Raw genomic sequence first — 27,915 nt, 5'->3', positions numbered from 1 at the left:
TAAACTCGTAAGATATAAAATTATTAGATGTTATTTATTGATAAGATGAATAGAGGATTTTGTAGTATAAATTTAGTTATCTTAATTAATAACATAGATTTGTGAAGATGCAAAAGATTTCAATGGTAGTGCTTACTATGTCGTGGAAAAGAATAAGCCAATCAATGAGTGGGTGAATAAACTTGAGTTTGTTCGGCAATAAAATGAAATAACTTGAATAAATAATTTAGATTGGTATTGAGCTCAAGCTTGACTTGTATTTGAAATAAAACTAAATAAATAATCATGAAGTTTTACTCACCTTGTGTTGGCTTGTTTATTAACTCTAAATAACATAAATGGATGCATGAGATTGACAATCACAATAAATAAAATTACAAAATGGTTCTTGTGGTTGAGCTCAAATGATGGTTCTTAAATTTCTCTCTCTCACACAAAGAAAATGACATACATAAAGTTTGATTACGATTTTCAAATGCTACATGGTTCATTTTCGCAAGGGGTTAGATGGATTAGTCACGGAGATAAGGAGGGAAAAGATTTTGTAGTCACTAAAGTGAAGCTCTTATTAAAAGGTAGTATTTGTAAGTGGGCTTAGAATATGGGCTTTGTTTAAGTTTCCAAAATGAGAAAAGAGAGCCAAGAACGATGGGGAAAATATTTGAGTGAGAAGTGGACATGCATATAATCAGGCCCGCGAAGAGCAGGGAAGTCTTCTAGGCTGAAGTGTCAATGGAGTCTCATCAGTCTTGGTATGGTATCTTCTTGTTTCTCAGTTCGAGTTTGTTACTCGTGGGACCGGTTACCCCACGTTGAGTGGCAGTAGCAGAAGAGCATCTAGCTTGTTTGTTGATTTGTGTAGAAGTGGGACCCAATATATATTAATTATATATATCACCCGACGGGGTCCAACCTTCAGATATTAGCTGCTAAAAAGCTTTAACTAAAGTAGTACGTAAAAATGATGACGATGTTGGTCATCGTGGTTGCGGGCTGGGAGCAAGCGTAATTAATTAGCTTACTATAAGTTAGTAGTATTCATTATAAATTATAATGAGAGAGAAGTAGTATGATGGCATTGGTGATGAGTGGTGGAGTAGTGGTAGTGGAGGTAGTAGGATGGCTAGATTGGCTTCAAAGACAAGCAAAAATCAAATCAAAGCGGAAAAAGGTCCTTTTCTCCTTTCTGATCCGAGATCCCACTACTATTTTTCTTATTATAGCCTGGAGCTTGGAGCTGCTACCATTATCCTCCTAAGCCTCGGCCTCAGCCTCAACCAAGCACATGCCATGCCATGCCATGCATTGCTTAATTTGCTACGGCCCTTCTCCAACAACAATTGCCTACACTACTACTGACTGTTACCTTCTTGATAATTAATCTTCACACACATACAGAGAGACTGAGAGGGAGACAATTAATTTAATATTATTGTAGCCATGACAGTCATCCGGTTGCTTCTCTTTCTAGCTTTCTTCTCTGCAGGAGGAATTCACCTCATCTCCTCAGTTACAGATCCTCACGATGGTAAATTTACCTGTGCTCCGTGCATATTTATATTTGATGCTTGCTATTGCTATATTTGGTAATATGAGCAGGCTATATATTATATAATTAATTACGCTAGCTATCAATTTTATTGGTGCGGTACGTGCAGCCGCTGCTCTCCAATCTCTAAAGGACTCATGGCAAAATACACCACCGACTTGGGAAGAATCAGATGATCCTTGTGGAGCATCCTGGGAAGGAGTCACCTGCAACAATTCAAGGGTCATTGCATTGTAATTATTCTTCTGTTACTTTTCCTTTTCCTTTTTTCAAGTTCCATTTCCTATTTTTTGTTCACTGTGTGTTGTTTTCCATTTTTTTTCTTAGGGGATTATCAACCATGGGATTGAAAGGGAAACTCAGTGGTGACATTGGGGGACTCACTGAATTAAGATCCTTGTGAGTATTATTGATCGATCTTTCTCTTTTTCTTTAATATAGTAAGTTGTACTAATTAATAATATATAGGTCCAGTAGTCTGTTCATTGAAGTTGAAATAGTTGTGATATTAATATTATCCAAATTCCAGGGACTTGTCCTTCAACAGAGGACTCACAGGTTCCCTCTCTCCACGGTTGGGAGATTTGCAAAAGCTAAATATCTTGTAAGATCCAATAAACAAACAAAGTTATCAATTTTCCTATATATTTCTTATCCATGATCCAACTCTCTTACGTTTTATTTTCTATATAACTGAAGCTTTTTTCCATCTTTCAGAATTCTAGCTGGCTGCAGCTTCAGTGGTGATATTCCAGATGAGTTGGGCAATCTTGCAGAGCTGTCCTTCCTGTAAGATCTACCAAAATTATGCATGAATCAATTAATATGTCTGCAATTTATTCAACACTAACTAATCTCCCTCTCTCCCTCTCAGGGCTCTCAACTCGAACAACTTCACTGGTAAGATACCTCCATCATTGGGTAAACTCTCCAAACTCTACTGGCTGGATCTGGCAGATAATCAGTTGACAGGACACCTCCCAATATCAACCTCCACTACCCCAGGCTTGGATCTCCTTCTCAAGGCTAAACACTTGTAAGTATTTCTTTTTTCCACCCCAAACCCCAAATAATTCACTCTGGTACGTGCAAAAATATTATTGAGGATGAATGTACCTGCATCTTTTACTATTTTTGATTGAGTCTTTGCACAAAACAATATTTTTGGGATAAATAACAATATATAGTTTGATTCTACGATCTTGCAGCCATTTCAACAAGAACCAGCTTTCAGGTATCATTCCAGCCAAACTTTTCAGCTCTGAGATGGTATTGATACACATGTAAGTTGATACCCCATGCATCGGTTTGGTTTCAATATTTCTCTTGCTCCTTCTAAATGCGCATGGTTCTTTAATTACAGTTTGTTTGATGGAAATCAATTTTCTGGAAGTATCCCATCAACATTAGCACTTGTGCAGACTCTTGAGGTTCTGTGAGTAAAAACCACCTTAATTTAATCTTCTTCTTCCGTTTTTCCTTAATGCACCTTTTTTTCTTCATTAAACATCCTCTCTTTGACATTTCATTGGAGTTAAAACTGTTCTTATTTGCAACAGTCGGCTTGATAGAAATGCTCTGACAGGAAATGTCCCATCAAATCTCAACAACCTTACAAACATCAATGAATTGTGGGTATTTAGTTCTTAACACTATGCACTGGTGTTGCTTTTAATATAATCTAATTGGTGGTTACTCTTACGTTTCTTCTTCATAATATATATATACACATTTTTTTGTGCTTAGGAATTTAGCCCACAATAATCTGACAGGCCCTTTACCAAACTTATCTCAAATGAACTCCCTCAATTATGTGTAAGTGAATGGCATGGAGTTGCATTTCCAATTTTATTTTCCTATGGCCTTTTCTCTTGTACTGATGAATCCTCTCGGTGGCTTATTTTTAACAGGGACCTTAGTAACAACTTGTTTGACTCATCAGAAGCTCCCATTTGGTTCTCAACCTTACAATCTCTCACCACTCTGTAAGTCGTTAGTAGGTTACAGATGGAAATACTCCCTGCATTTCTCCAAAAAAAAAAAAAATGTAAATGAGAGATCTGATAAATTTTGTTGAATTATAGTCATAACCTTATGTGATTGGTGCCCAGAGTTATGGAATATGGATCACTTCAAGGGCCTGTTCCACAAAAACTCTTTAGCTTTCCACAGATACAGCAAGTGTATGTTCTGATTTGACTTGGAGCATTAGAATTTGATAAAAAAAATTTTGCGAAAGAGAAACTGTACGCTTGACAACTCTGTTCTTTCAAATTCTCAGGAAATTGAGGAGCAATGCATTTAATGACACATTGAACATAGGTGAAAACATTAGCCCACAATTGCAGCTTGTTGATTTGCAAAACAACCAGATTTCCTCAGTAACATTGAGTTCAAGTTACACAAATACATTAATGTGAGAGAGCTCATCGCCCCTTACTCTTTTGAATGATATTTTGTATTTTCCAAATCATCAATCTTGTGTGTCAATTTTTTGCACTTCAGACTAATAGGAAACCCAGTGTGTACCACTGCTCTCTCCAATACTAACTACTGCCAGCTTCAGCAACAAACTACAAAGCCTTATTCTACCAGCCTGGCTAATTGTGGAAGTAAATTATGTCCCCTTGATCAGAAGCTTAGTCCTCAGAGTTGTGAATGTGACTATCCATATGAAGGGACATTATACTTCAGAGGACCTTTTTTCAGGGAACTGTCCAATGTGAATATGTTTCATTCACTGGAAATGAGCCTGTGGGTGAAACTGGGCCTCACTCCCGGTTCAGTTTCTCTTCAAAATCCCTTCTTCAATAATGACGACTATCTTCAAGTACAACTGGCGCTCTTTCCACCAACAGGAAAATATTTTAATAGGTCAGAGATACAGAGAATTGGGTTTGAATTGAGTAATCAAACTTATAAGCCACCTCCAGAGTTTGGACCCTATTATTTTATTGCATCTCCATATGCTTTCCCAGGTAGTTCAAATCACATCCGTACTCTCTCTCTCTCAGCTGAGAAAATTATATCTTTACCCTTGAATGCAATTTTAGTACTAAGAGCATGGAACTGACAACATAAATTTTCTGCAGCCACACATGGAGGAACTTCTGTTAGCACTGGTGTAATAGCTGGGATAGCAATTGGCTGTGCCATTTTGGTTCTGGGGCTCATGGGAGTAGGCACATATGCTATTCAACAAAAGAAACGTGCAGAAAAAGCCATTGGATTAAGTAAACCATTTGGTAATTAATACATAAATCACTACTCTTGGATTGATTGGGTTGTTCAAAAATCAGGCATCTGTATGTTGGAGGATGAAACACCAGACATTTGTTGGCTTATATCATTAATCTTCTCTCTCTTCCAGCTTCCTGGGCACCAAGTGGCAAAGATAGTGGGGGTGCACCACAATTAAAGGGAGCAAGATGGTTCTCTTATGATGAACTCAAAAAGTGCACCAATAATTTCTCTGAAAGTAATGAGATAGGATCCGGAGGCTATGGCAAGGTAAATGTCCCACTATCTAGTTGAGATTTGTGAAAATTTTAGCTTCTAGTCATTGGTTTCTGTTGTTCTAATTTTCTCTTTAGGTTTATAGAGGGATGCTCTCTGATGGACAAGTTGTGGCAATCAAAAGAGCTCAGCACGGATCAATGCAGGGTGGACTTGAGTTCAAGAATGAAATTGAGATGCTTTCTCGAGTTCATCACAAGAATCTCGTTGGACTTGTGGGTTTTTGTTTTGAACAAGGAGAGCAGATGCTGGTCTACGAATTTATGCCAAATGGAGCTCTTAGGGAGAGCTTGTCAGGTACATTCACCTTAGTTAAGTTAATCAAAACGGCAGTTACACGAAAGAAGTGAAACAAAAACAATGCTGGTTCAGACAAGATAATATGTTCTAATAGTTAAAGTAGGCTATTGTTGCACATTAGGTTGTAGAACTTTTTTTTTGCAGCATGCATGAATTACTCCTTAGGGGTGGATCCAAAGGTGGCCTTGGTGAGGTTCCAAGTCATCGAAGAAAAAAAAAATCCCTTTTTTTTTGTGTGAATATGTCCACAATGAGAGTTCCCTTTGGTAAATTATAAAATACTTGATACCCACCACTTTTAAATGTCTAATAGGACTGTTTGCATAAATACGCGTTGTAGGGAGATCTGGCATTCATCTTGATTGGAAGAGAAGACTCCGCATTGCTCTTGGCTCAGCTAGAGGACTAGCTTACCTGCATGAGCTTGCTAATCCTCCTATAATCCACAGAGATGTTAAGTCCACCAATATTCTGTTGGATGAAAACTTAACAGCAAAGGTTGCAGATTTTGGCTTGTCTAAGCTGGTATCAGACAGTTCAAAAGGGCATGTTTCAACTCAAGTTAAAGGCACGCTGGTAATTATTACCCCTGTGTCTGTTATTCTACAGATTTCTTCATTCTGATATGTTCAATGAGCAGTTACCTTTTCTCCCTGCATTTGCATGCAAAGGAGTCAAATGAAATTAAATCTATTCAAGCAAATCTTTGTTTGAGTGATACTATTGAGTCCATGCTAGTTGCTTAACCAGGTGATGATCCTCAACTCAACCTCCTTAATAAAGCATCCTAGTAAAATAATGTGCATTAATAGATGCATACCTTCATCATAATTACAAGGAATGAGGCCAACATATTTTTAAATTTGAAAGTGAAATAAATACATGCAGGCATATAGATGGGCACACACATGCTTGTATAAACATGCTGACAGACGTGGGTTCTAGTTAACTTAATTGGTAAAGTCTCTTGTTGTTGAATAAAAAATTTGGGGTTCGATTCTCGCCTACACCAAAAAACTAACTAGTATCTTGATCTGATGATAAAGACTAATCATTTGGAGTGAATGCCAAAAGGTTTAAACTATTTCTATATTATAAAAAAATAAAATAATATAAAATAAAAAAACTCATGAACTACCTAATTCTGTATCTCTTGGTATTTTCCAATTTCTCATACCTCATGAAGTATGAAAACCAAACAGGCTCAAAACTCATGAGATTTATTTGTGTCTGCACACCACTTTTCTATGTATTTATTTATATATGTGCACTATTTCTGTTGGAGATAATGAACTAGATGAAATGTCTTATGCAAGTTGTAAACACTCCTAGAGGCTTTAATCAAAATTTTGCTACTTTAATGCTTTTCCTTTTAAATTTCTCAAAACAAGCTCTTCCAGTGTAAACATATCATTTGATGACTTTCCCTCCTAACTGAAAAATGTACAGTCATGACTTTCCTTCCTAACATAACAAGAGGCTTTAATAAAAAAAAATTTGCTACTTTAACTATAGCTGATTACTATGCTAAATTGATCATTTGAACCATTAAGATGTTGGGAATATCACCAAGCATTGGAACCTCTTGTTGGCATTTTCTCAGGTTTGATATTATGAGGTTTTTCTTTGGGAATTGAATAAATCTCAAATTTTTATACTTAAGAGTTCAATGAAACATACCGAGTTCCTCTTTACTTTTTCCTCCCTAAATTTGTTGGTATTAAAATCCTTACAAATTTTTCTTATAAAATTGTGTTTGAGTTCTTCTGCTCTATTTAACTTACTGGCAGTAGAGTTGGTTATTGCCTATGGAAGTGAGCAGTTTTAAGATTTTCAGTGATTGATTTAGCTTCTGCATAATGTTTGTGGTAGATTGGTTAAAGATAATGGATGATGGGTAGACTAATAAGTAATTAGGATGATGAAAGGTCATGATATCAGAGAGAGAGAGAGAGAGAGAGAGAGAGAGAGATACCGGTAGTTATTGAAGGCAGATGCTGGAAGAAGTGGAACTCACTGCAAGTAATAGAAAGTTGTGGCCAACAAATTGGTAGATTAGATGTCTCATCTCATGTCTATATGTAATGAATGCAGATTCTCCATTCACAAGAAATTCTGTTGAATTTTTGTTCACAAAATGGCTTCTTCTTGCAGGGCTATTTGGATCCTGAATACTACATGACGCAACAGTTAACTGAGAAGAGTGACGTGTACAGTTTTGGAGTGGTTATGCTTGAACTGGTAACAGCCAAGCAACCGATTGAGAAAGGAAAGTACATTGTCCGTGAGGTGCGAATGGTGATGGATAAGTATGATGAAGAGCACTATGGCTTGAGGGACATGATTGATTCATCCATTATAAACACGGCTAGTCTTTTAGGGTTTGGGAGGTTCTTGGAGTTGGCCATGCAATGCGTTGAAGATTCAGCTGCAGACCGTCCTACAATGAGTGAAGTGGTAAAGACACTTGAGACTATTTTACATAACGATGGGATGACTACAAACTCAACGTCCGCATCCTCATCCGCCACTGACTTTGGAGCTTCAAATGGCGCCTGTAAGCATCCTTACAATGATACTTTACCAAAAAAGAATATTATTAGTGACAGCAATGCCAATGCCTTTGATTACAGTGGTGGATACACACTTTCAGCGAAAGTCGAACCCAAGTAGCACATACGGTTTCTGTTCTACGTTTTTCTCTTCATTTTGCTTTTCACAGATTGAAGCGTCATATGTTCACAAATATTTGTTTGCATATTGATATGGGAAAAATTTAGAAGACTTGAACGTTGGCTTTGTTACTACTCGACCAACCTTCTAAATTGTTGATTATGTAGATGTAGTTATAGAGTTTAGTATTTTATTCTTATTTTTATATAGACTAGTATTATTCTAGACGCACCAATTAATATGAAAATGTTTTCAAATATTGTTCATTTAAAAATTACAAAAATTAAAAGGTGGCTTGGGTGGCACCGACCTAAATACTCTAATCTTAAGTTGATGATGATAAGTTAATGATGACCTCACAAAAAGACTCTTTATGGAGATGGGCAGTGTTTATTTCACACCAATTATGTGTCACAACCATGCACACTTTTTTTTTTTTTTTTTTTTTTGGCACTAAAATTCTAAGTCACGATTTTAGTTCCAAACTTTTTTGGGGAGAGTAATAGAGTTCAATTGAGTTTTGTGTTTGGAGTTTATCTCTCCTAATCAAGTTGCTCCAGGATAATTTTGTTCTTCGGCTTTGTATTATAGTGTTTTACCTTATTGTAATATGTAAGATAATTACAAATTTTATGGGAGTCCACTAGTACTAAAGACTTAGAGTAATAGGTTTAATGTTTTTGCGTTTTACCTTATTTTTGTATGTGTGAGCTCCGGTTAACGCAACTGGTAAAATATATGATAGTTGAATAAGAGATCTGGAATTCAATCTCCGCTTACACCAAAAACCGATTGGTGTCTTGGTTTGTAAATAAAGACCTATCATTAAGAGTTGACGTCATAAGTTGAAACACTCAAAAAAAAAAAAAAAAAAACCTATTTGTAATTTGTATGATAATTACATATTTTATGGAAGTCCACTAGTTAAAGTAATCTATATATATATATATATATATATATATATATATATATTAATAGGTAAATCTGAGAGAATATCCAATTAAATTTCAAATTAGAATTCAATTAGAGTCTAATTTTGCACCACGTATCCCATCTAATCTAAGTTTTTAAATTTTTGTGTTAAGTGGGTTAACTTAGTGTAAAAATTTGATTTTATTAAAGTTTAATTTTGCATCACGTGTCTCATTTAATCTAAGTTTTTAAATTTTTATGCCAATTGAGTTAATTTAGTGTAAAAAACGAAGAGTTCAACATAAATAAACCATTAAAAAAAAAAACACATAATTTTTTAATTATTTTATATTTTCGAGCCTTTTTTTGTATGATTAAAAATAATTCAAGTTTATAAGTCATTTATTTAATATACCATAACTATGTATGGTTCATTACTAACTAGTTAATATATATATATATATATATATATATATATATATATATATATATATTTATTGCTTTTTTAAACCAAAGTTTAGATAAAATTCAATTAGAATCAAAATTAGATTTTACTTTTGTTAGCTTTTTATACAAATAAAATTGTTTATATTTTTGCTGTAATTTTTTCTCTAAATTAATGAACATATTTTTTATATTGTTTCTATTAAAATATTTTATATGTGAAAATATTGCACGTAACAAACTGTAATTGAGTTAAACAATCCCATGCACCTATTCCTATTTAATTTAGGAGATACTATTTGAGTGATTTATTATTTTATTTTGTGTTATATTTAGTAGAATTGCACTGACAATAACTGTGAATTGATATTGTATATGTAATATCCAATAGTGATTTTCAAAATTATATACGTAATAACAATGTAATGAAAAATTTGGCGTAAATGAAAATTGCAAAGAGAAATTATTTTAGTACTTCCAAATGTTCTAACTATGTCTTGTATGTTTAATAGACCAAACTAATATCAATAACACCACTACAATTCATCATTCACGTGCTTAATGTTAGAGGTATTTTTGGTAGTATTTTAGACATTTCACGGTTGAATATTTTTGGAATTAAAAGATTCCATCAGATTTAACTAAGAAAGTAATGTAATGGGGGTATTTAGTTAGTTTAAAAAATAAAGGAAAGAATTATGAATTATATTTCCACTCCTGTGATTGATAGATTGCTTGCCAATCTGAAAAGGTAGAAAGTAGTTTTAGTGACCATCCTTCAAAGTTGAACACAGCTGACTCGAAATCCACAAAAGTCTTAGAAATTGTTTGCCTGACATCCAACTTCAAACTACCAAATTAACAAGAAAATTGTTGCCACTACCAAGAGCATTTTAGTCTTAAAAAAATACCACTGATCTTATACATGTAATTTATGTTAACACAGTAACACACATCTCCTAGCCCCACTAGAACTGTGAAAGTATATTACAAATCTATATATAATTTTATCTGGTGCAAAATCTACCTGGAGGATCAACAGACCTCATCACGAACCAAATCAGCATAATATAGTGGAAACAAAAGAAAAGGATGATAAGAAATTTGCATCTTAATTAATTTTAATCTTCGGTTCAAAGGTTAACTAGACTTCAAATTAAGCAGATGCTCATCAAACTCCAGAATCCAACTACTAGCACATTATTGTCAGCATCTACTAAGGTCACTACTATCCCACTAAAGAGACATTGATCCCTCAACAGATTCAAAGCTTTGCAACCAATTAGTTTATATGATTTTCAGAAAAATTAGGAAGCTGCTGGGTGCACTCTAGACAAAGACTTTACTTCACTGGTTCTCAATGATGCAGTTGAACTAGGAAGCTGTTGTTGGAAGGTAGATGACGCAGCTCCTTTCAGTTTATCATTTGTTGAAGCTGATGGTTCTGATAGGGTAGAGATGGACACTCTTCGCCATTGTAGAGGAGAGCTTGAACAATATAGTTTGTTGGGGATAAAATTTCTGTTGATGTGAGTTAAAGGTGTTTGGCACTGCCTCCCAGCAAGCAGGGCTGGTCCAGAAGTTGAAGCAGCTGTTTCTACCTTCCTCAGCACCTACACAGGGATTTCAAGGGTAATTGAAAAAAAATTCATTATCAACTATCTTAATCTCTAGCATAACTATTTAGATCATTTTGAGTCTAAGAAATTTATACCAACCTGTGGTGTTTCCCTATATTTGAAAATTTTAGCAGAAAAATAGTGGGAAAAGAAGGGTTGCCACCCAGATCAGGGGAGGGGGACAATGAGGTAGAAAACAGCACATGTCAGGATTTCATCATTTAATTCAATTCCGTCCTCACAAGTTTTCAGTAAAACACAACTATCAGGTTTTCAAAATATCAACCTCGATCAAGTCATTTGACAAAATAGAGTCAATCTACATAAATTTGTACCAGTTCAATCTTTTCTAACTGCTTAATCATCAAATAGCCATATTGCAGCCAAGAATGATCGAATAGATTATGTGATACATCAGGAAGTGTTTACCTTTATAGTCCTTGACAAAAATGTAGTACCACTCAATTCTAATGCTTTGTCAACAGACTCCTTGCTGGAAAAAGTAATATAAGCAGACCTAAAAGAGAAGTAATTTCAGTAACCTGTCCCAGACAAAGTTATCGACATAGTCAGCAGCCATAACAGAATAAATGATGAAAAATGTTATTTACCCTTTTGGCTGTGCAGTTGCTTCATCAATCAAAATCACCAAGTTGGCAATCTCCCCGCATTTGGCAAAGTACAATGACAACCCTTCTTTAGTTGCTGCAAAATGTACCTGATATTTCCAGACCAAACTATGTTAAAACAATCCACTTGTTATTATCAATGGGAGAAACTTGTCCAAACATAATGACATTGAAATTGTAAAGTGCCCTACTGCTTTTTTCTTTTCTTTTTTGTAACAGTTTGATTAAATTTTAAGGAAATAATTCCTTGTCATTAATTCCTTGCCACTTAATTTGAAATACACTAAACAAATAGAACTTCAAAAGTTGACACAATCACCTCAAAGGAAAGGCAGATCAAATGCATGCCAATAACTCCTAAAATCTGGTTTAGCTTCAACATGAGGTCCAATTGGGATCCTCCATAGGTCACTCTTCTATATGAAAGTTGCTTCTATTAGAAATTAGTTTTATTTATATTTTCTTGAGTTTTAGCGTGAGATATGTGTTTGAAATTTCAAGATTTTTCAGACTCAGGATGTACTTGTGTTCATTTTAGGTAATGGTATTTGGTCCTTAGTGACGTAGGAAAAATTGGAAAATTTGTCTACGCATGGTTGTGGTGGGTAAAGGATTAGGAGGATTTGTATAAATAGGATTTAGAGTTGTTGGGTATGGGTTGTATAAGGAATTAAAAGGTGGTTTAATGAGTTATTTGGTAGAAGTATGTGGCAATTTAGGAATTTAACAGGTAAAAGATAAGGCTTGATTTGGGGTTGTAAGGAAGAAGGAAAAGAGAAGAGAGAGAAGAGAAAGAATACATCAGCCAACATGCCTCAATACTCAAAAAAGAATACATCAGCCAACATGCCTCAATACTCAAAACATTCCATAATTTTATTAATCAGCTCCAGTCTCCTTTGAATGCAAGGAGCAGTGGAACACAAATATATATAGTGTTAGGACTTCTACTATTAAGAGGACTACTAGCTTAACTAGTAAACTAAAACTTAATAAAAGACTAACTTGGACTCAAAGAAACTAAAACCTAAGATACTCCGGATCTCTTAGAAAATTCTAGACTCAATTAAAACACCAAAATACCCATAATTTGCAGGATTTGTGGAAATTACAGATTTGCCCCTAAATATAAAATTGACCATAACTACTAAATAGAAACCCAATTCATACTTAGACCCTTTAAAATCACATGACTTTTACTTCAATTGGACTTCACACGTGTACCCAATAAAATAAATATTAAATAGGCGAATTTGCAAAGTAATGGCAAATCAATCTTCCATGGCTGCATCACTTATTATTGTAGTCTTTAGTAGTAAAAACATAGTGTTAGTAGTTTTCAAAATTTGGATTATGTCCTAAAATTGGCATTACTAGAATTCTGACTATATTGATGTAAGGCTTTCACTCCTATAACAAGGTGTGGTACACAGGAAACCTAGGTGTGATGATGCTTAGGATATTCCGGGGGTGATGTCCAGAAATTATTTTCTTTTTCTTTATGTTCCATTGGTCACAACCAGCAGCAAATGTCTAGATTTTCATGACAAAACCGTTTTTCCACAACCCAAATCAATTCCCTACCACTATTTTAAGATCCTAGCTACACTAAAATCCCTTAAACACTTCATGAAAACCCAGCAACCATCATTCTTGCTTCCAGAAACTTAAAAACCATCAACATTCAGTAATTTCCAGCTCAATTTGAACCAATAACCCCCTATTCCACTTTCCAAAACTTCAGAAAATTAAAACCTCAATCTTTTCCTATACTTTGGCACCATTTAATCAAGAAACCACATTTTCCTCCGATGCCGAGTCTTTGCTCCAACATAACCTTGGCATCATCTCCAAGAGATGAGCATTCATCCAAGGCCAATTTGGAATTGGAGCCAAAGAATAACATTACTAATAAATTATGAAGTGCCAAGCTGGCTATATTGTAGCATTGAATATCAGCGATTCAGCATACTTGACAAGCATATAGTCTTGGCCTTTTGATTAAATTTTATTCAAAACCTTAAAAATTGAATCACCTCTACATCATGGATTCAAAATCCACTGCGTGTGTGTAACTAACCATCCTCAAGAAAATAGTAGTTTGAAATTCTAAAGCAAACAGGAGTTTTTTGAAATCAATATTTCACATTTTAGGATTTGCCTTCCCTGCAAATTCAATCTAAATCTGTCTCACAAACTGATATCAGTAATTTTGTTGACATTCATATAACACTGTTAATCAGGTTTTTCAATAGTTACAATGGGAGAGGGGATTATAATCTTGAATGTCTCTGTTGGAAACACCAAGAGATACCAGTTGATTTACAAGACTTTTAGCACAACACAGTTAATCAGATTGACACAAAAACTCATAGCTGGGGCCATATCTTCTCTTACTCCATGACCATTAGCACCAAATCTAATATGTTGTCATCTAAGGAAGGGGGGCAAAAAGTAAAAAAATCTAATTATGTTGAACTATAATCAGGATGATCTTTCTCTCAATAGTAAAGGCTAAGATATCTATTTTGAATCAATTTCTGGTAGCCACTTAACTAAAATTGTTAGGAGATGTATCCTAAAAAACATTTAGGTCATTCTATTTGAGGAATAGTCTGATGATTTATGTTCAAGATTATAACTAGAAACAAAAGACATGAGATATAGGCCTTAGTAACTGTCACCAAAGAACATGCATCGATTAGCTTGGCTAACATGGACAGCAGACTAAACAGAAATAGTATAAACAACTAAGAAACAATTATGAGGATTAAAATTATTTAATAGTGATTAAGGGAACTAGAAATTTTTCTTTGGTTTCTCCAAAAAAAAAAAAAAGAAAGTTTTTTGAGTTTACATTTGTCACAAGCACAGTTCTTTCACTGTCTTCTTCTGGAAGTCTCGATGAACCTGCAAACAAACAAGTCAATAAAAATCCTGCATGAAGTTTAGCATTTAGTACCATACTAGACACTTAATGATCTTCACTGTCAACTGATTAAGCTTACTACATATCAGAACTTTGTAAAAAAAGTAAGAGAAGAAGAAGAAAGAAAGAAAAAGGAAAGGTTCAAAAAGTGAGTATCAATTAAAGAGAAGAATCTGTAAATTCAACAGGGGAGAACAGCAGTGCCCGTGAAGACCTAACTAGAAGATGATTGATCATTTGAACTGTAAGAAAAATTCAAATGTGCCTCCACAAAAATAAAAGTTTTAAGAAAGTGAAAATTTTGAAACTAGGATTTACTTTCTTCATTATAATATTCAGAAGATAAAAAAGAAGAAGACTGATCCTCTGCTGATAGTGTAGTAATTAAAAGTGTCAAATCCAAATTGAAGAGGTAAAGGGCCAAAAATGGAGCAACCTTTGTAAATGCCTTTTCCAGTATTTGAAACATATTTCTGTATTGCTATTCTGAATATCGCCTACAAGTAGTTTCTACTAGGAATCTGGGGGCATAACTAACCGCGTTTCAATACTATTCTCAACATTTAGTTCCATTCTACTAAAAGAGGATCAACATTTGATTTGAACACACTATCAATTTGTAGAAATACTTATTTGTCAGCATAGAATTTACACAAATAAAAGAAAGTATCATGTCCTGTCTGAGAAGTAACAGGACAAAGAAATTAAAAAAAAAAAAAAAAAAACCTAAGGAACCCCAACCCCCCCTCCCCCCTACTGTAACTTCATTCTCCACCAACCCCCACCCCTTTTTCCTACAATAACAATGGCAAATCAGCTCAAATTCTAAAGAAAGCTGAAAAACATTTAAAACCTTAAACAAATCCAATGCTTTAGAAATTTTATGGAATGGCCTTACGAGAATTCAACAACAAATTGGGCTTTCCATCTTTTTCCATTGCCAGACGCCTTGATCGTAGCTTGGACATTTCAATCTCGATCTGATGCAATCGTTGCTTCACATCTAAAACTTCCTGCATACATAAGGACATTGAACAAAGTAAAACCCTCTCTCCATATCATTCTGATTTCTGTGATGTTCCCAAAGGGCCACAAAGTAAAACCTCTCAAATTTGTGGACTGCGATTAGCAACCATGTTTCTATTCATTATTCAATGACATTGGTTTAGCAGGAAGAGAACATACTGAAGCCATGTTTGGAGTTGTGGTTTTGGAATCCTTGGTCAAGTTTGAATTCTTGAAATCCTGTGTATTTTCTTTGCATTGAAGATCCAAATTCCTTTCATCCACCACAGGAACGGAATCAGCACCAAGGCCAGTACTAATTTCACCAAAGTGTCTCTTTCGCTTGATGTTACTCACAGAATGAGGATCACACTTTGTACCCACAACATCTGGCAACTTTCTAGTCTCAGAAAGGTTGTTACCTAGCCGAGTAACTTCCCCTGTGATAGTTCTGCTTTGTTCACCATTTGGAACAGGAACTACTGATAGTTTTGCATTAAGTATTTGCTCCTGTTGCTTCACAAAAACAACACCACTAACATCAACAGTCCTGCTTCCTTGAGATATGTCGTCACATGGCTTGCCTAGTCTATCCCAAACGCTACCCCGTGGCCTATCAATGCGGTGGGATACCACAGCTGCGGGTTGTGCAGAAAGGTTTGTTCCAGTGACATTAGGGGCAGAAATATGTCTGGGATGAGGATTTTCTGCAAGGGAAAAAATTGTTCAATGTGATTGGCATATGAGCAACCACAATTAAACCAGTATTCAATTACATTCCCTAGCATATTCTACATTGTTACAAATGTAGGATGAATGAGATAATATTGAAAGTAGAAGGAGTTACACATGATATGCAAAGCTTGGTAAGCTAAGAAATAGAAACCTCACCAGATAGCCATGGGATTGGGGAAGAGGACTTTAAATGGGTAGAGGTAGAGGGTGTTTTTATTCCTCTTTTTGGTTGTAAAAGCTGCCTGTTAGGTAATGGTAATGGATTGGACTCGCAATTAACAATCTGCTCTACAAATGAAATATGCAAGCAGATATGTACACATAAGTTAGACAAATAAATTTATTTAAAAAAAAAAAAATCCAATGTACTAATAATAATTTTAATTATAGTTCTTGGCTTGCCAACCTTGGAATTAGATTTATTGATAGAGTGAATGCAGGTTTCCTTTTTGGTCTGCACATTAAAAAATATGTATATATAATTTTTGGTAGTGTGATGCAAAATGCAAAATGCAAAATGCAAATGAATGCATATACCAATGAGAAGGAGGAGGGAAATGCATGGGGATCTTTGGCAGTGACAGATGCAACATGTATCGGATCTGATAAAGCAGTAATAGTAATCTGTGAATCAGATTGACGAGCACGATTGAAGAGAAGACCCCATAACCTACACACAAAAAAGAAAGACAGATTGATTGATTGAAGAAGAAGAAGAAGAAGAAGGAGGCCTGGGCGAGGGAAGGAGACATACATACCAAGAAACGAAATCGGCACTTTTCTTGCCAAGAAATGCCTCCAAATCATCCCTTGCCTGATATTGATGCTTTCCGTTGCAAACAAGCACCGTTATATATTCCTGTTGTTTGTTTGTTTGTTTTTTTTATACACAGAAAAGAAGAGAATCAAATAAAAACAAACATCGGAAATGGATTTGATTTGATTGAAGAAATTTCAGACTTGACTTACAGCGAGAACTTCGTCGGAGTAATCAGAGAGGAAGTCAGGGAGCTTTGAGGCAATTAAAGATTTGAGAACGGAAGCGGCTTCCGATTTCCTGTTTATCTTGAATGATACAACAGGACCCTGACCCTGACTACTACTACTACCACTATCACCCTCACCCATCGCTAATCTCCAATTTACTACTACAACTCAACCACCACTGCTACTTTTCTCATTTAATTCTCAATCCTCTCCCCTCTTAATATAACAAAAGCACCCGACTCCTTTCTTTTCTAATTTCCATACGCCATTCCTCTTTCGCCTCCTCCACCTGGTAGTGGTAGTACTATATCCCCCCGCTTGTTTATTTTGTTTTCATTTGTTTTTGTTTTTCATTTTTTAGTATGGTAATAATAAAATTATGGCAAAAATACAAAACCGCCTCCTTAACTTTCACATTTTTTTTTATTTTAATCTTTTAACTTTCAATTTTTGTCGATCCAATGCTCCATTAGTGCTTCTGTTACTGTTGCCGTTAAACCCACTAAACGACGCCCTTTTACATGTTTTTTTTTTTTTAATTCAGAATTAAAAGAAAAATCTGAAAAAAAAGAAGAAGAAAGTTCACCAGTTCATGGCCATCGTCTAGAAGCTCGTGGAGTAGCTCGAATGCCGTCAACAGATACCTCTCCTCCAACAGAAAGTTCACCACGCAATTGCACAGCGAAGACCTCTCCACGTCCATCTCTCTCTCACTCTCAGTCCGGAGTGATAGATCCAAAACCCTAATATTATCTATCTATCTCTCTCTATCGCCATTGAAGAAGGAAGAAGAAGCTTGTGTGCTAGTGCTAGTGCTAGATGAGATCTTCGTGGGCTTTGTAGTTTGTGCGTGAACGTGAACGAAAGCTCAGGTCGTTGGAAAAGAGAAGGTAGAGAAGAAAACCCTTAATGTTTTTTTTTTTCTTTTTTCTTTTTTTTCAGATTTTTCTTTTAATTCCGAATTTAAAAAAAAAAAAAACACATGCAAAACGGCGTCGTTTAATGGGTTTAACGGCAACAGTAACAAAAGTACTAACGGAGTCTTGAATTAATAAAAATTGAAAGTTAGAGGACTGAATTGACAAAACTAAAAGTTAGAGGACTGAAATGAAAAATTGTGAAAGTTAGAGGGTCAGTTTTGCATTTTTGCCTAAAATTATTATAGACACTACCACTTTTTTATTTTTTGGGTAATGGTTAATTTAAAGCATTTATTAAAATTTGGAATAATTACATTTTTCAATCATAAAAAAACCTAGGGGTGTGATGAAAAAGTATTTCACCTATAAACACATGATACTCATCACACTCCTAAGTATTTTTGTGAGTGAAAAATATAATAATTCTAAATTATAATTGATGCAAATTATTAACTTTCAAGTTTTTAAACGTGTGTATAAACGTGTAGATGTAAGGAATTGTTTTTTTTTTTTTTGGAGGGAGGGAATACCAGTAGTTGTGTTTGTGAACAGTTAAGTCTTTAAGTTTTATAAAGTTAATAAATGCCTATAAAACCAAAGTAATGGTAAGTATTCATTGTAAACCAAAATAATAGTAATAAGATTTTGTTGTCTAAAAACTGAAGGTTGTACACAGAATAATCACCAAACTTTTCAATCTCAAACAAATTCATTTTCTCTGGAACATGAAATTTTCGATTTTGGAATATGTAATACATGACACACATAACAAAAAACAAAATGTATATACTTGAAATCAAAGCTAGCAACAAAATGAAAGTTCAAACCATTGTTATTAAATCCGTTCCGTTCTGGCCGGAATTTCTCGTATCGTGATGCAATCCAGAACAGTAATACCACTCATTCCACCTCAGGTCCAATTTCGGCCAGTTTCGGATCATTCCGGCCATCCCGGGAAATTTTGGTCAATTTCGGCCGGTACCATTTTTTAGAAGAAAAAGCAGGAAAAAAGAAAAAAGAAAAATCCCTAAACTGACAAACTCGTTACTTAGCACAGCAATTCATTACCTAGCGTCGATCGCCTAAAAAAAAAACCCAACCATCCCAAAGGTCACCCTTTCTTCTTCTTCTTTGCTCCGTCTCAGACTCTGCCAGTCTGCTCTTCTTTCATTTTTTACTTTAGTTTTTGCTTTGTCAAGTTTTTGCTTTGTTTCATATTTGTGTATGCCTGGTAGACTTTTAGTTTGCTGACCCCACCCATGTGACAAAGTTTTGGAAATGACAAAACTCAAAAAGGCTGACAAAAGAGTTTGATTTCAAACATATATTTATTAAAACCCATACCTCCAAACACTCAACTCACCAATAAACCCTCTCGGCTGGTGATGATGTTAGGATCGTCAGTAAAGAGATTCGTCCAGACGGGGATCGTCCATGAGTTAACCTGATCCAGAGACAAGTTAAAAAGGAAATAAGGACACCGGTGTGGTGCCTACCATAGAGCCTCCGATGCCAAAGTTAGAATAGCTAGCACTTGGGATGAGAGTAATATGAGTGTTTTTGAAGATTCTTTTTTGTGTACCTTTTTTGCGGGCTTTATCAATGGGCAAATATAGGATCTCTCTTCCTAGCTGTTGGCCTTGCTTTGATAGTCGAATCATTGCAGGATTCGTAACGCCTACGCGAGGTATTAAATGGACAGAATGATCTTCCAACGATGCTGAAGACCGTTATTTGTTTATGTAACACTTCGCCATAATTGAGGGACGATGGTTGAGTCTTTGTCAGGCAGTTCTTCCCTAGCTTGGCTGATTTCAGTATCGTCCTTCTATGGTGGACGAATATATTTTTAGGACCATCAGCTGCCCCCCTATTCCGTGATTGTTCTCAATTCGGATGGTCCAAGGAATACGAGAGGTCCTTTTTTTTTTTTGAAAAGTTTTCAGACGCTTGGGATTATGTTCTTCGCATTTATGGTCTTATGGCGGCATGGCATGCATTGTGGCCATGTGTCCTTTTCTGATCAGTGAGCAGTTCTTGTTTCCAGTGATTGCCTTTTTAGTTTCCCGCATTTTTCAAGGCAAACCTTTTAACCCTTTTATTTTTTCATCTTTTCACTTTCCTATTGCATTTGACATCTCTGACTTCCATCCTTTCTCTCCACTTTCTCTGTGTCTGATTTCTCTAAGTTTACTGTTGCTGCTGCACATTTCGCTCCACCCTATTTGGTTTTCCTCCTTATTTTCAGGTATGTTTGCCTATTTCTACGCTTTTTCTCTTTTTGGCTGTATTATGTTCTTCTCTTTCGCATTCTTATTTTCCTTTTTAGGATTGCGTAACTTTCCTAAATGGTGGATAATACCAAATTTAGGAATATCTCTCCCTCCATCGCCTTTCTTTTCACTTGCTTGGGGGGGGCTGTTAGATTCTTTTGAAGATCGATACCCACAAATTAGGGGTTTTAGGGGATAGTGGCCTTGATTTAGCCTTAGGTGATTTGTACCCTTTGTTGCATCAGTCTTTGTCTTGGTTTAAATCAATCCGTGGGGTTCTTAGGTGGGAAGATATGGGGTCAGAGTTGGGATCAAGTGGTCAAGAGAGGGATTCATCTTCTGGTGTGGTCGCGGATGGGGCTGTTAGGGACACAGCCACCTCCGTTCCTCCGTCTTTGTCCATTCTTCCTTCTACCTCTACAACATCCTGTCCCTTTCACGCCCTCAAAGAAAAGTGTACCTTGAAGCTGGATGTCTTTAATAAGTTTAGAGATAGATTCCAATTTCCTGATGAAACTAGAGCTCGTCTACCTAAGAAGGGCGAGAAGGCTTATGCCTTTGCCCATAGTGAAGTTTGCTTTTATAAAGCTGCTTTTTCATGTGGCCTGAGGTTTCCCGTTCACCCATTCATTATGGAACTCTTAGATCACCTACACATTGCCCCTAGGTAGCTTATACCGAACTTCTGGAGGATCGTCATAAGTTGTATGGTGATCTGGACGACCATAGCAGATAGAGACATGATCACTCTCAACGAGTTCACCTACCTCTACCGCCTAAAAGAGTCCAAGGAGTTTGGATATTATGAGTTTGTTCCTTGGGACAAGAGATCCCGTTTTGTAGTTTATCTTTCCTCGTCCTTCTGTTATTGGAAGTCCATATATTTCTTTGTTTCGGGTGATGGTTGGGAGACTTTGTCCAACGACTTTTAGGGGAATGTCCCTAGGTTGCTGCGCTGGTGGAAGACCCCTCATATTGGTGCGTTTGCCTTTTAAGCCTCTTTTCTTGGTACTTTGGCTGATTTTGATCGTCCTTCTTACAATTTTTTTTTTTTTTTTTTTTTTAGTGAAGGAGTGCCTTGATCTTGAGAGCTAGTTTGAAGAAAGAGTTTAGGAGGCCATTAAGTACGCGAGGACGATTGACGATTGACGATTTCGACGAGCTGGTTGATTCGCGCACATTGTCCCGTCATTGTCTAGGTCTTGAGCCTTCACTCTATGTCCTTCAAGCAATCGACCGAGAGCAGAGGAAACGTGAGTCGTCTTGACGCGCGCGATCATCCATTTTTCTTTCTTCCTTATCTGAATTCTTAGATTTTTTCTTCCTTTTTGGTGCAGAAATGATGAGCAAATTTAACAAGGATATGTACGCCAAAATTAAGGTGAAGAAGAATGAACCTCTTTCAAGTATTGACCAGAAAACATTAAGGATAATTGACAAGGAAAAAGAAAGAGAGAAAGAGGTGGCTGAAAGGGGTTCGTCCACCCCCACTTTGGACGAGGGACGGACAGCTTCTCCTGCCATTTCCATTGAGGAGGTCCCTGCCTCGAAGAAGCGCAAGACAGGGTACAAGGGCAAGGAGAAAGTAGGCTCCACCATTTGGGCTGATGCTGAGGCAGCCATGACTCGAGCAAATGAGCTATTAACTCCTGAAGAAATGAAGGAGATTTCCCTTGTGCCTTCCCACGAGATGGTGAGCCAGCATGTTCACAAGCTCGTCCAGGTAATTTTCCCCTTACTTTACTGTTTCTTTCTTTGTTGATTCAAGTTTTGACGATATTCTTTACTGTTAGGCCTTGTGCCTTCCCACGAGATGGTGAGCCAACATGTTCACAAGCTCGTCCAGGTAATTTTACCCTTACTCTACTATTTCTTTCTTTGTTGATTCAAGTTTTGACGATATTCTTTACTGTTAGGTGTTGGGAGAGATGATGCACCTTACTACACAATTTTTGGTGAATGAGGAGAAGGCAGTCATGGCTACTTCGAAAGTTGAGGCTTTGGAGGTTGAAGCTTCGGGGTTGCGGAGGGATTTGATTGCTGTTATGGACATTCATAATACCTCCAAGGAGCAAGTTAAAGTCCTGACCGAGCAAATTGGAGCTGAGAAACTGTCAACGAAGCAAAAAGATGAACTTCTCGCGTCGGCCAACCAGAGGATGAAAGCTGCAGTTACTAAGGCCATCCTTGCTTTCCAGATGACAGAGGAATATAATACTATTTTGTTCCAGTGGTACTTTAAGGGTTTTGAACTACTAAGGAGGTATTTAATGAAGCACGGACCTGGAACCGATTTGGAAAACTTGGATTTTGAAGCCGTTGATAAGGAAATTGAGGCGGACGAGGCGGCCCAAGCTGTTTAAGCTTCTGGTGAGGATCCTTCTGAGGCTGACAAGGGTGGTGACAACGCACCTTTGGCTTAACTAGGCGGACTTTTTTTTTTTTTTTTTGTGCCCTATATGTTTTTGTTTTAGGACGAAAGAATTGAAAATTTGTGTTCCAATTAAAGCCCATAATGTCTACTTTCTACAACATTCAGCCTGTGTCTTAAAATTCCTTACGGTTCCATGGCTATTGTCTAAACTATGACGAAAGGTCACTTTTAGGAACATTTTCAAGGCGATAAAGTGTCATGAATTACTGGCCACCAAAGTTTTTTTTTTTTTTTTTTTTTTTTTTTTTTTTTTTTTTTTTTTTTTCTTTCGCAAAACTTGATTTTGTGTGGATAGTTCTCAAGCTATTTGTCTAATATTTTAAGATTATTGATCTCACGATATAGGAAAAATATTTCCAAGCCAAATTCATGAGTGAATCGTTGAACTTCTATTTTTACGCCCCTCCATCGGCAGATAATTGGAATCCGTATTTTGGGTAACTCTGTGGGACTGATTCAAATGACAATAACTCTCTCAATTTCCATCAAAAATAGAAAAAAATTGTGTTCCCGAATGTGTACTTTCTAAAACATTCAGGCCACGTCTAAAAATTCCTTACAATTCAAAAGTTATTGTCGAAACAGTGACCAAAGGTCTCTTTTCAACACATTTTCTAAGCGATTACGGCTCGTGAATAACTAGCCACTAACATTTTTTGTACCCAAAATTTGATTTCAAGATTATTTAACTCGCGATATCGGAAAAATATTTCCAAGCCAAATTCGTGTGCGAATCGTTAAACTTCCATTTTTACTCACCTCCATCGGCACATAATAGGAATCTGTATTTCGGGTAACTTGGTGGGACTAATTCAAATGACAATAACTCTCTTGATTTCGACCAAAAAAATACAAAATTTGTGTTCAAATTAAAGCTTAGAATGTGTTCCTTCGAAAACATCCAGGCTGCATCTAAAAATTCCTTACCATTCCAAAGTTATTGTCGAAATGGTGACCAAAGGTCACTTTTCAACACATTTTGTAAGCGATTACGTCTCATGAATAACTAGCCACAAACATTTTTATTACCCAAAATTTGATTTCAAGATTATTGATCTCGCGATATAGGGAAAATATTTCCAATCCAAATTCAGGAGTGAATCGTTGAATTTCCATTTTTACGCCCTTTCATCGATAGCTAATTGGAATCCGTATTTCGGGTAACTTGGTGGGACTGATTCAAACGAGAATAACTCTCTCGATTTCCTTTGAAAACATAAAATTTTATTTGTTGAAATTGAAGCTCCGAATGTGTACTTTCTAAAACATTCAGGCCACGTCTAAAAATTTGTTAGGTTCTAAAGACTTAGGATTTTATGTATTTAGAACTCTAATGTGTATTGTTGGCAAACCATGATCAAAACAATATGTTTAGTCATGTTTAGACTTGCTCAAAATTGACTCATTTATGTAAAATTGGAATAAGCTGTTGCAGGATTAATTTAAACTTCTCGGCCTAGTTTGATCAATTGAAACTTAGGCTCGATCAATCGAAAATCAGGTCAAAGGTGTTTTTCTGCAGAATTCCAACTCAGCCCTAGTTTATTTAAAACATTTAGGGTTTTCTAATTTGCCCTAAGTATAAAAGGCAAACCCTAGCCACGTTTTATTGTTGCTTATATTGCTGTTTGTGTAAATCTCTTGTGAGATTTGTGAGGAGCTTTCCTTTACACAAGCTTAGGATTATCAAGAAGGAGATTTCTTCAAGAGCTTGATGATCATTCAGTTGTTGCACTAAAGAGCTTAAAGAAACACAAGTGGGTGTGCTTGTACTTGCTGGAGAATCCAAGAAAGAAGGAGTCTGTGGATTCGGAGCTTGCACGTGGTTGTGTAAGTTCTACTAGTGGGTAGCAATAAGAAGTCAAGCGTGGGGGCTTGTAAGTTTTATTGTATGAACTTCGATTCTTTCAAGATAGTGGATTCAGGTTTACCTTAAGGATAGTTAGGTTAAATCCTCCCCAAGTTTCTACCAGTTTAGTTTCCTGGGTGATCATATCTTTGTGTTATTTATCTTTCCGCTGCTATGCATGATATGATTGTTTGATTGTGATAACCTAGATTTGGAATTTGGACTAAATAACAACTTGGCTAATTACCTAGGTTAATCCAATTGTGTTTTTAAAGGGTCTAAAAACCATCAAAATACCTTACCGTTCAAAAGTTATTGTCGAAACGGTGAATATAGGTCACATTTCAACACATTTTCTAAGCTATTACGGCTTGTGAATAAATTGCCACTAACATTTTTTCAACCCAAAATTTGATTTCAAGATTATTGATCACGCGATATAGGAAAAATATTTCCAAGCCAAATTCGTGTGCGAATCGTTAAACTTCCATTTTTACACCCCTCCATTGACACATAATTGGAATCCGTATTTCGTGTAATATGGTGGAACTAATTCAAATGATAATAAATCTCTTGATTTCCATAAAAAAAATACGAAATTTGTGTCGAAATTCAAGCTCTAAATGTGTTCTTTCATAAACATACAGGCAGCTTCTAAAAATTCCTTACCGTTCAAAAGTTATTTTTCGAAACGGCGACTGCAAGTCACTTTTGAATACATTTTCTAAGTGATTACGGCTCGTGAATAACTTGCCACCAATGTTTTTTTTTTTTTACCCAAAATTTGATTTCAAGATTATTGATCTCGCGATATAGGAAAAATATTTCCAAGCCAAATTTGTGTGCGAATCGTTAGACTTCCATTTTTATGCCCCACCATCGGCACATAATTAGAGTACGTATTTCAGATAACTCGTTGGGATATATTCAAATTACAATAACTGTCTCGATTTCTGTTGAAAAAATAAAAAATTTCTGTCCAAATAAAGCTCTGAATGTGTACTTTCTAAAACATTCAGGCCGTGTCTAAAAATTCTTTACCATTCAAAAGTTATTGTTGAAATGGTGGCCGAAGGTCACTTTTCAACACATTTTCTAAGCGATTACATCTCGTGAATAACTAGTCACAAATGTTTTTTTTACCCAAAATTTGATTTCAAGATTAGTGATCTCGCGATATAGGAAAAATATTTCCAAGCCAAATTCGTGTGCGAATCGTTAAACTTCCATTTTTACGCCCCTTCATCGGCACATAATTGGAATTCGTATTTCATGTAACTTGGTGGAACTAAGTCAAATGATAATAAATCTCTTGATTTCCATAAAAAAAAATTATGAAATTTGTGTTCAAATTCAAGATCTAAATGTGTTCTTTCGTAAACATACAGGCGGCGTCTAAAAATTCCTTATCGTTCAAAAGTAATTTTCGAAACAGTGACCGCAGGTCAGTTTTCAACACATTTTCTAAGCGATTACGACTCATGAATAACTTGCTACTAACGTTTTTTTTACCCAAAATTTGATTTCAAGATTAATGATGTCGTGATATAGGAAAAATATTTCCTTGCCAAATTTGTGCGCAAATTGTTAGACTACCATTTTTACGCCCCTCCATCGGCACATAATTAGAATCTGTATTTCAGATAACTCGTTGGGACATATTCAAATGACAATAACTCTCTTGATTTCCATTGAAAAAATAAAAAATTTGTGTTCAAATTGAAGCTCTGAATAAGTACTTTCTAAAACATTCGGGCAGTGTCCAAAAATTACTTACCGTTCAAAAATTATTGTCAAAACGGTGACGAAAGGTCACTTTTCAACACATTTTCTAAGCAATTACGGCTCGTGAATAACTAGCCACTAACGTTTTCTTTACCCCAAATTTGATTTCAAGAATATTGATCTCACAATATAGGAAATATATTTCCAAGCCAAATTCGTGAGCGAATCGTTAAACTTCGTTTTTTACGCCCCCTCCATTGACACATAATTGGAATCCGTATTTCGGGTAACTTGGAGGGACATATTCAAACGACAATAACTCTCTCAATTTCCAATGAAAAAATGTAAAATTTGTGTTGACATTCAAGCTCCAAATGTGTAGTTTTGAAAACATTCAGGACACGTCAAATAATTCCTTACCGTTCAAAAGTTATTCTCGAAACGGTGAATGAAGGTCACATTTCAACACATTTTCTTAGCGATTACGGCTCGTGAATAAATTGCCACTAACGTATTTTTTACCCAAAATTTGATTTTAAGATTATTGACCTCACGATATAGGAACAATATTTCCAAGCGAAATTCTTGACCAATTCGTTAAACTTCCATATTTACGCCACTCCATCAACAGATAATTGGAATCTGTATTTCGGGTAACTCGTTGGGACTGATTCAAATGACAATAACTGTCTCGATTTCCATCGAAAATATACAAAATTTGGGTTAAAATTGAAGCTCCAAATGAGTACTTTATAAAACATTTAGCCCGCGTCTAAAAATTCCTTACTATTCAAAGTTATTGTCGAAACGGTGACCAAGGTCACTTTTCAACACATTTTCAAAGTGTTTACAAATTGTGAATAACTAGCCACTAACGTTTTTTTTTTACACAAAATTTGATTTCAAGATTATTGATCTCACGATATAGGAAAAATATTTCCAAGCCAAATTCGTGTGCGAATTGTTAAACTTCAATTTTTACGCCCCTCCATCGGCACATAATTGGATTCGTATTTCGGGTAAATCGGTGGGACTGATTCAAATGACAACAACTCTCTCGATTTCCATCGAAAATATACAAATTTTTTGTTCAAATTGAAGCTCTGAATGATTAATTTCTAAAACATTTAGGCCGTGTCTAAAAAATCCATACCGTTCAAAAGTTATTGTCGAAACAGTGAACGAAGGTAACTTTTCAACACATTTTCTACGCATTTACGACTTGTGAATAACAAGCCGCTAATGCTTTCTTTACCAAAAATTTGATTTCAAGATTATTGATGTCACGGTAAAGGAAAAATATTTCCAAACCAAATTCGTGAGCGAATCGTTAAACTTCCATTTTTACGCCCCTCAATCGGCACATTATTGGAATCTGTATTACGGGTAACTCGGATGGACATATTCAAACGACAA

The 27,915-nt window shown here is 35.8% G+C and overlaps 2 protein-coding genes across 3 annotated transcripts; one reads left to right on the top strand and one right to left on the bottom strand.

Moving 5' to 3' along the window:
• The first annotated feature begins 1,116 nt into the window (after positions 1-1,116).
• LOC126690385 (leucine-rich repeat receptor protein kinase HPCA1) lies at positions 1,117-8,237 on the top strand. Its single transcript, XM_050385488.1, has 19 exons — positions 1,117-1,528; positions 1,659-1,782; positions 1,877-1,948; positions 2,079-2,153; positions 2,267-2,338; positions 2,424-2,585; positions 2,758-2,832; positions 2,913-2,984; positions 3,109-3,180; positions 3,296-3,364; positions 3,460-3,534; positions 3,661-3,732; positions 3,831-3,965; positions 4,055-4,527; positions 4,642-4,794; positions 4,920-5,059; positions 5,143-5,362; positions 5,706-5,941; positions 7,520-8,237. Exons 1-19 carry the CDS (start codon positions 1,441-1,443, stop codon positions 8,036-8,038), a joined length of 2,904 nt encoding a protein of 967 aa, XP_050241445.1. The 5' UTR covers positions 1,117-1,440; the 3' UTR covers positions 8,039-8,237.
• A 2,253-nt stretch (positions 8,238-10,490) lies between these two features.
• Positions 10,491-17,640, bottom strand: LOC126690384 (uncharacterized). 2 transcript variants are annotated; one of them, XM_050385486.1, is made up of 11 exons: positions 17,281-17,640; positions 17,070-17,170; positions 16,849-16,981; positions 16,718-16,765; positions 16,468-16,594; positions 15,757-16,283; positions 15,470-15,584; positions 14,500-14,552; positions 11,625-11,731; positions 11,443-11,530; positions 10,491-11,007 (listed from the first exon to the last, which is right to left on the bottom strand). In XM_050385486.1, exons 1-11 carry the CDS (start codon positions 17,437-17,439, stop codon positions 10,702-10,704), a joined length of 1,764 nt encoding a protein of 587 aa, XP_050241443.1. In that variant the 5' UTR covers positions 17,440-17,640; the 3' UTR covers positions 10,491-10,701. The 2 variants fall into 2 exon arrangements, with proteins under 2 accessions (XP_050241443.1, XP_050241444.1); XM_050385487.1 differs by lacking the exon at positions 16,718-16,765.
• Between the last annotated feature and the right edge of the window lie 10,275 nt (positions 17,641-27,915).

The sequence above is a fragment of the Quercus robur genome, chromosome 6, assembly GCF_932294415.1.
Source record: "Quercus robur chromosome 6, dhQueRobu3.1, whole genome shotgun sequence".
NCBI classification, from domain to species: domain Eukaryota; kingdom Viridiplantae; phylum Streptophyta; class Magnoliopsida; order Fagales; family Fagaceae; genus Quercus; species Quercus robur.
This window is presented reverse-complemented; position numbering and strand designations above follow the sequence as displayed.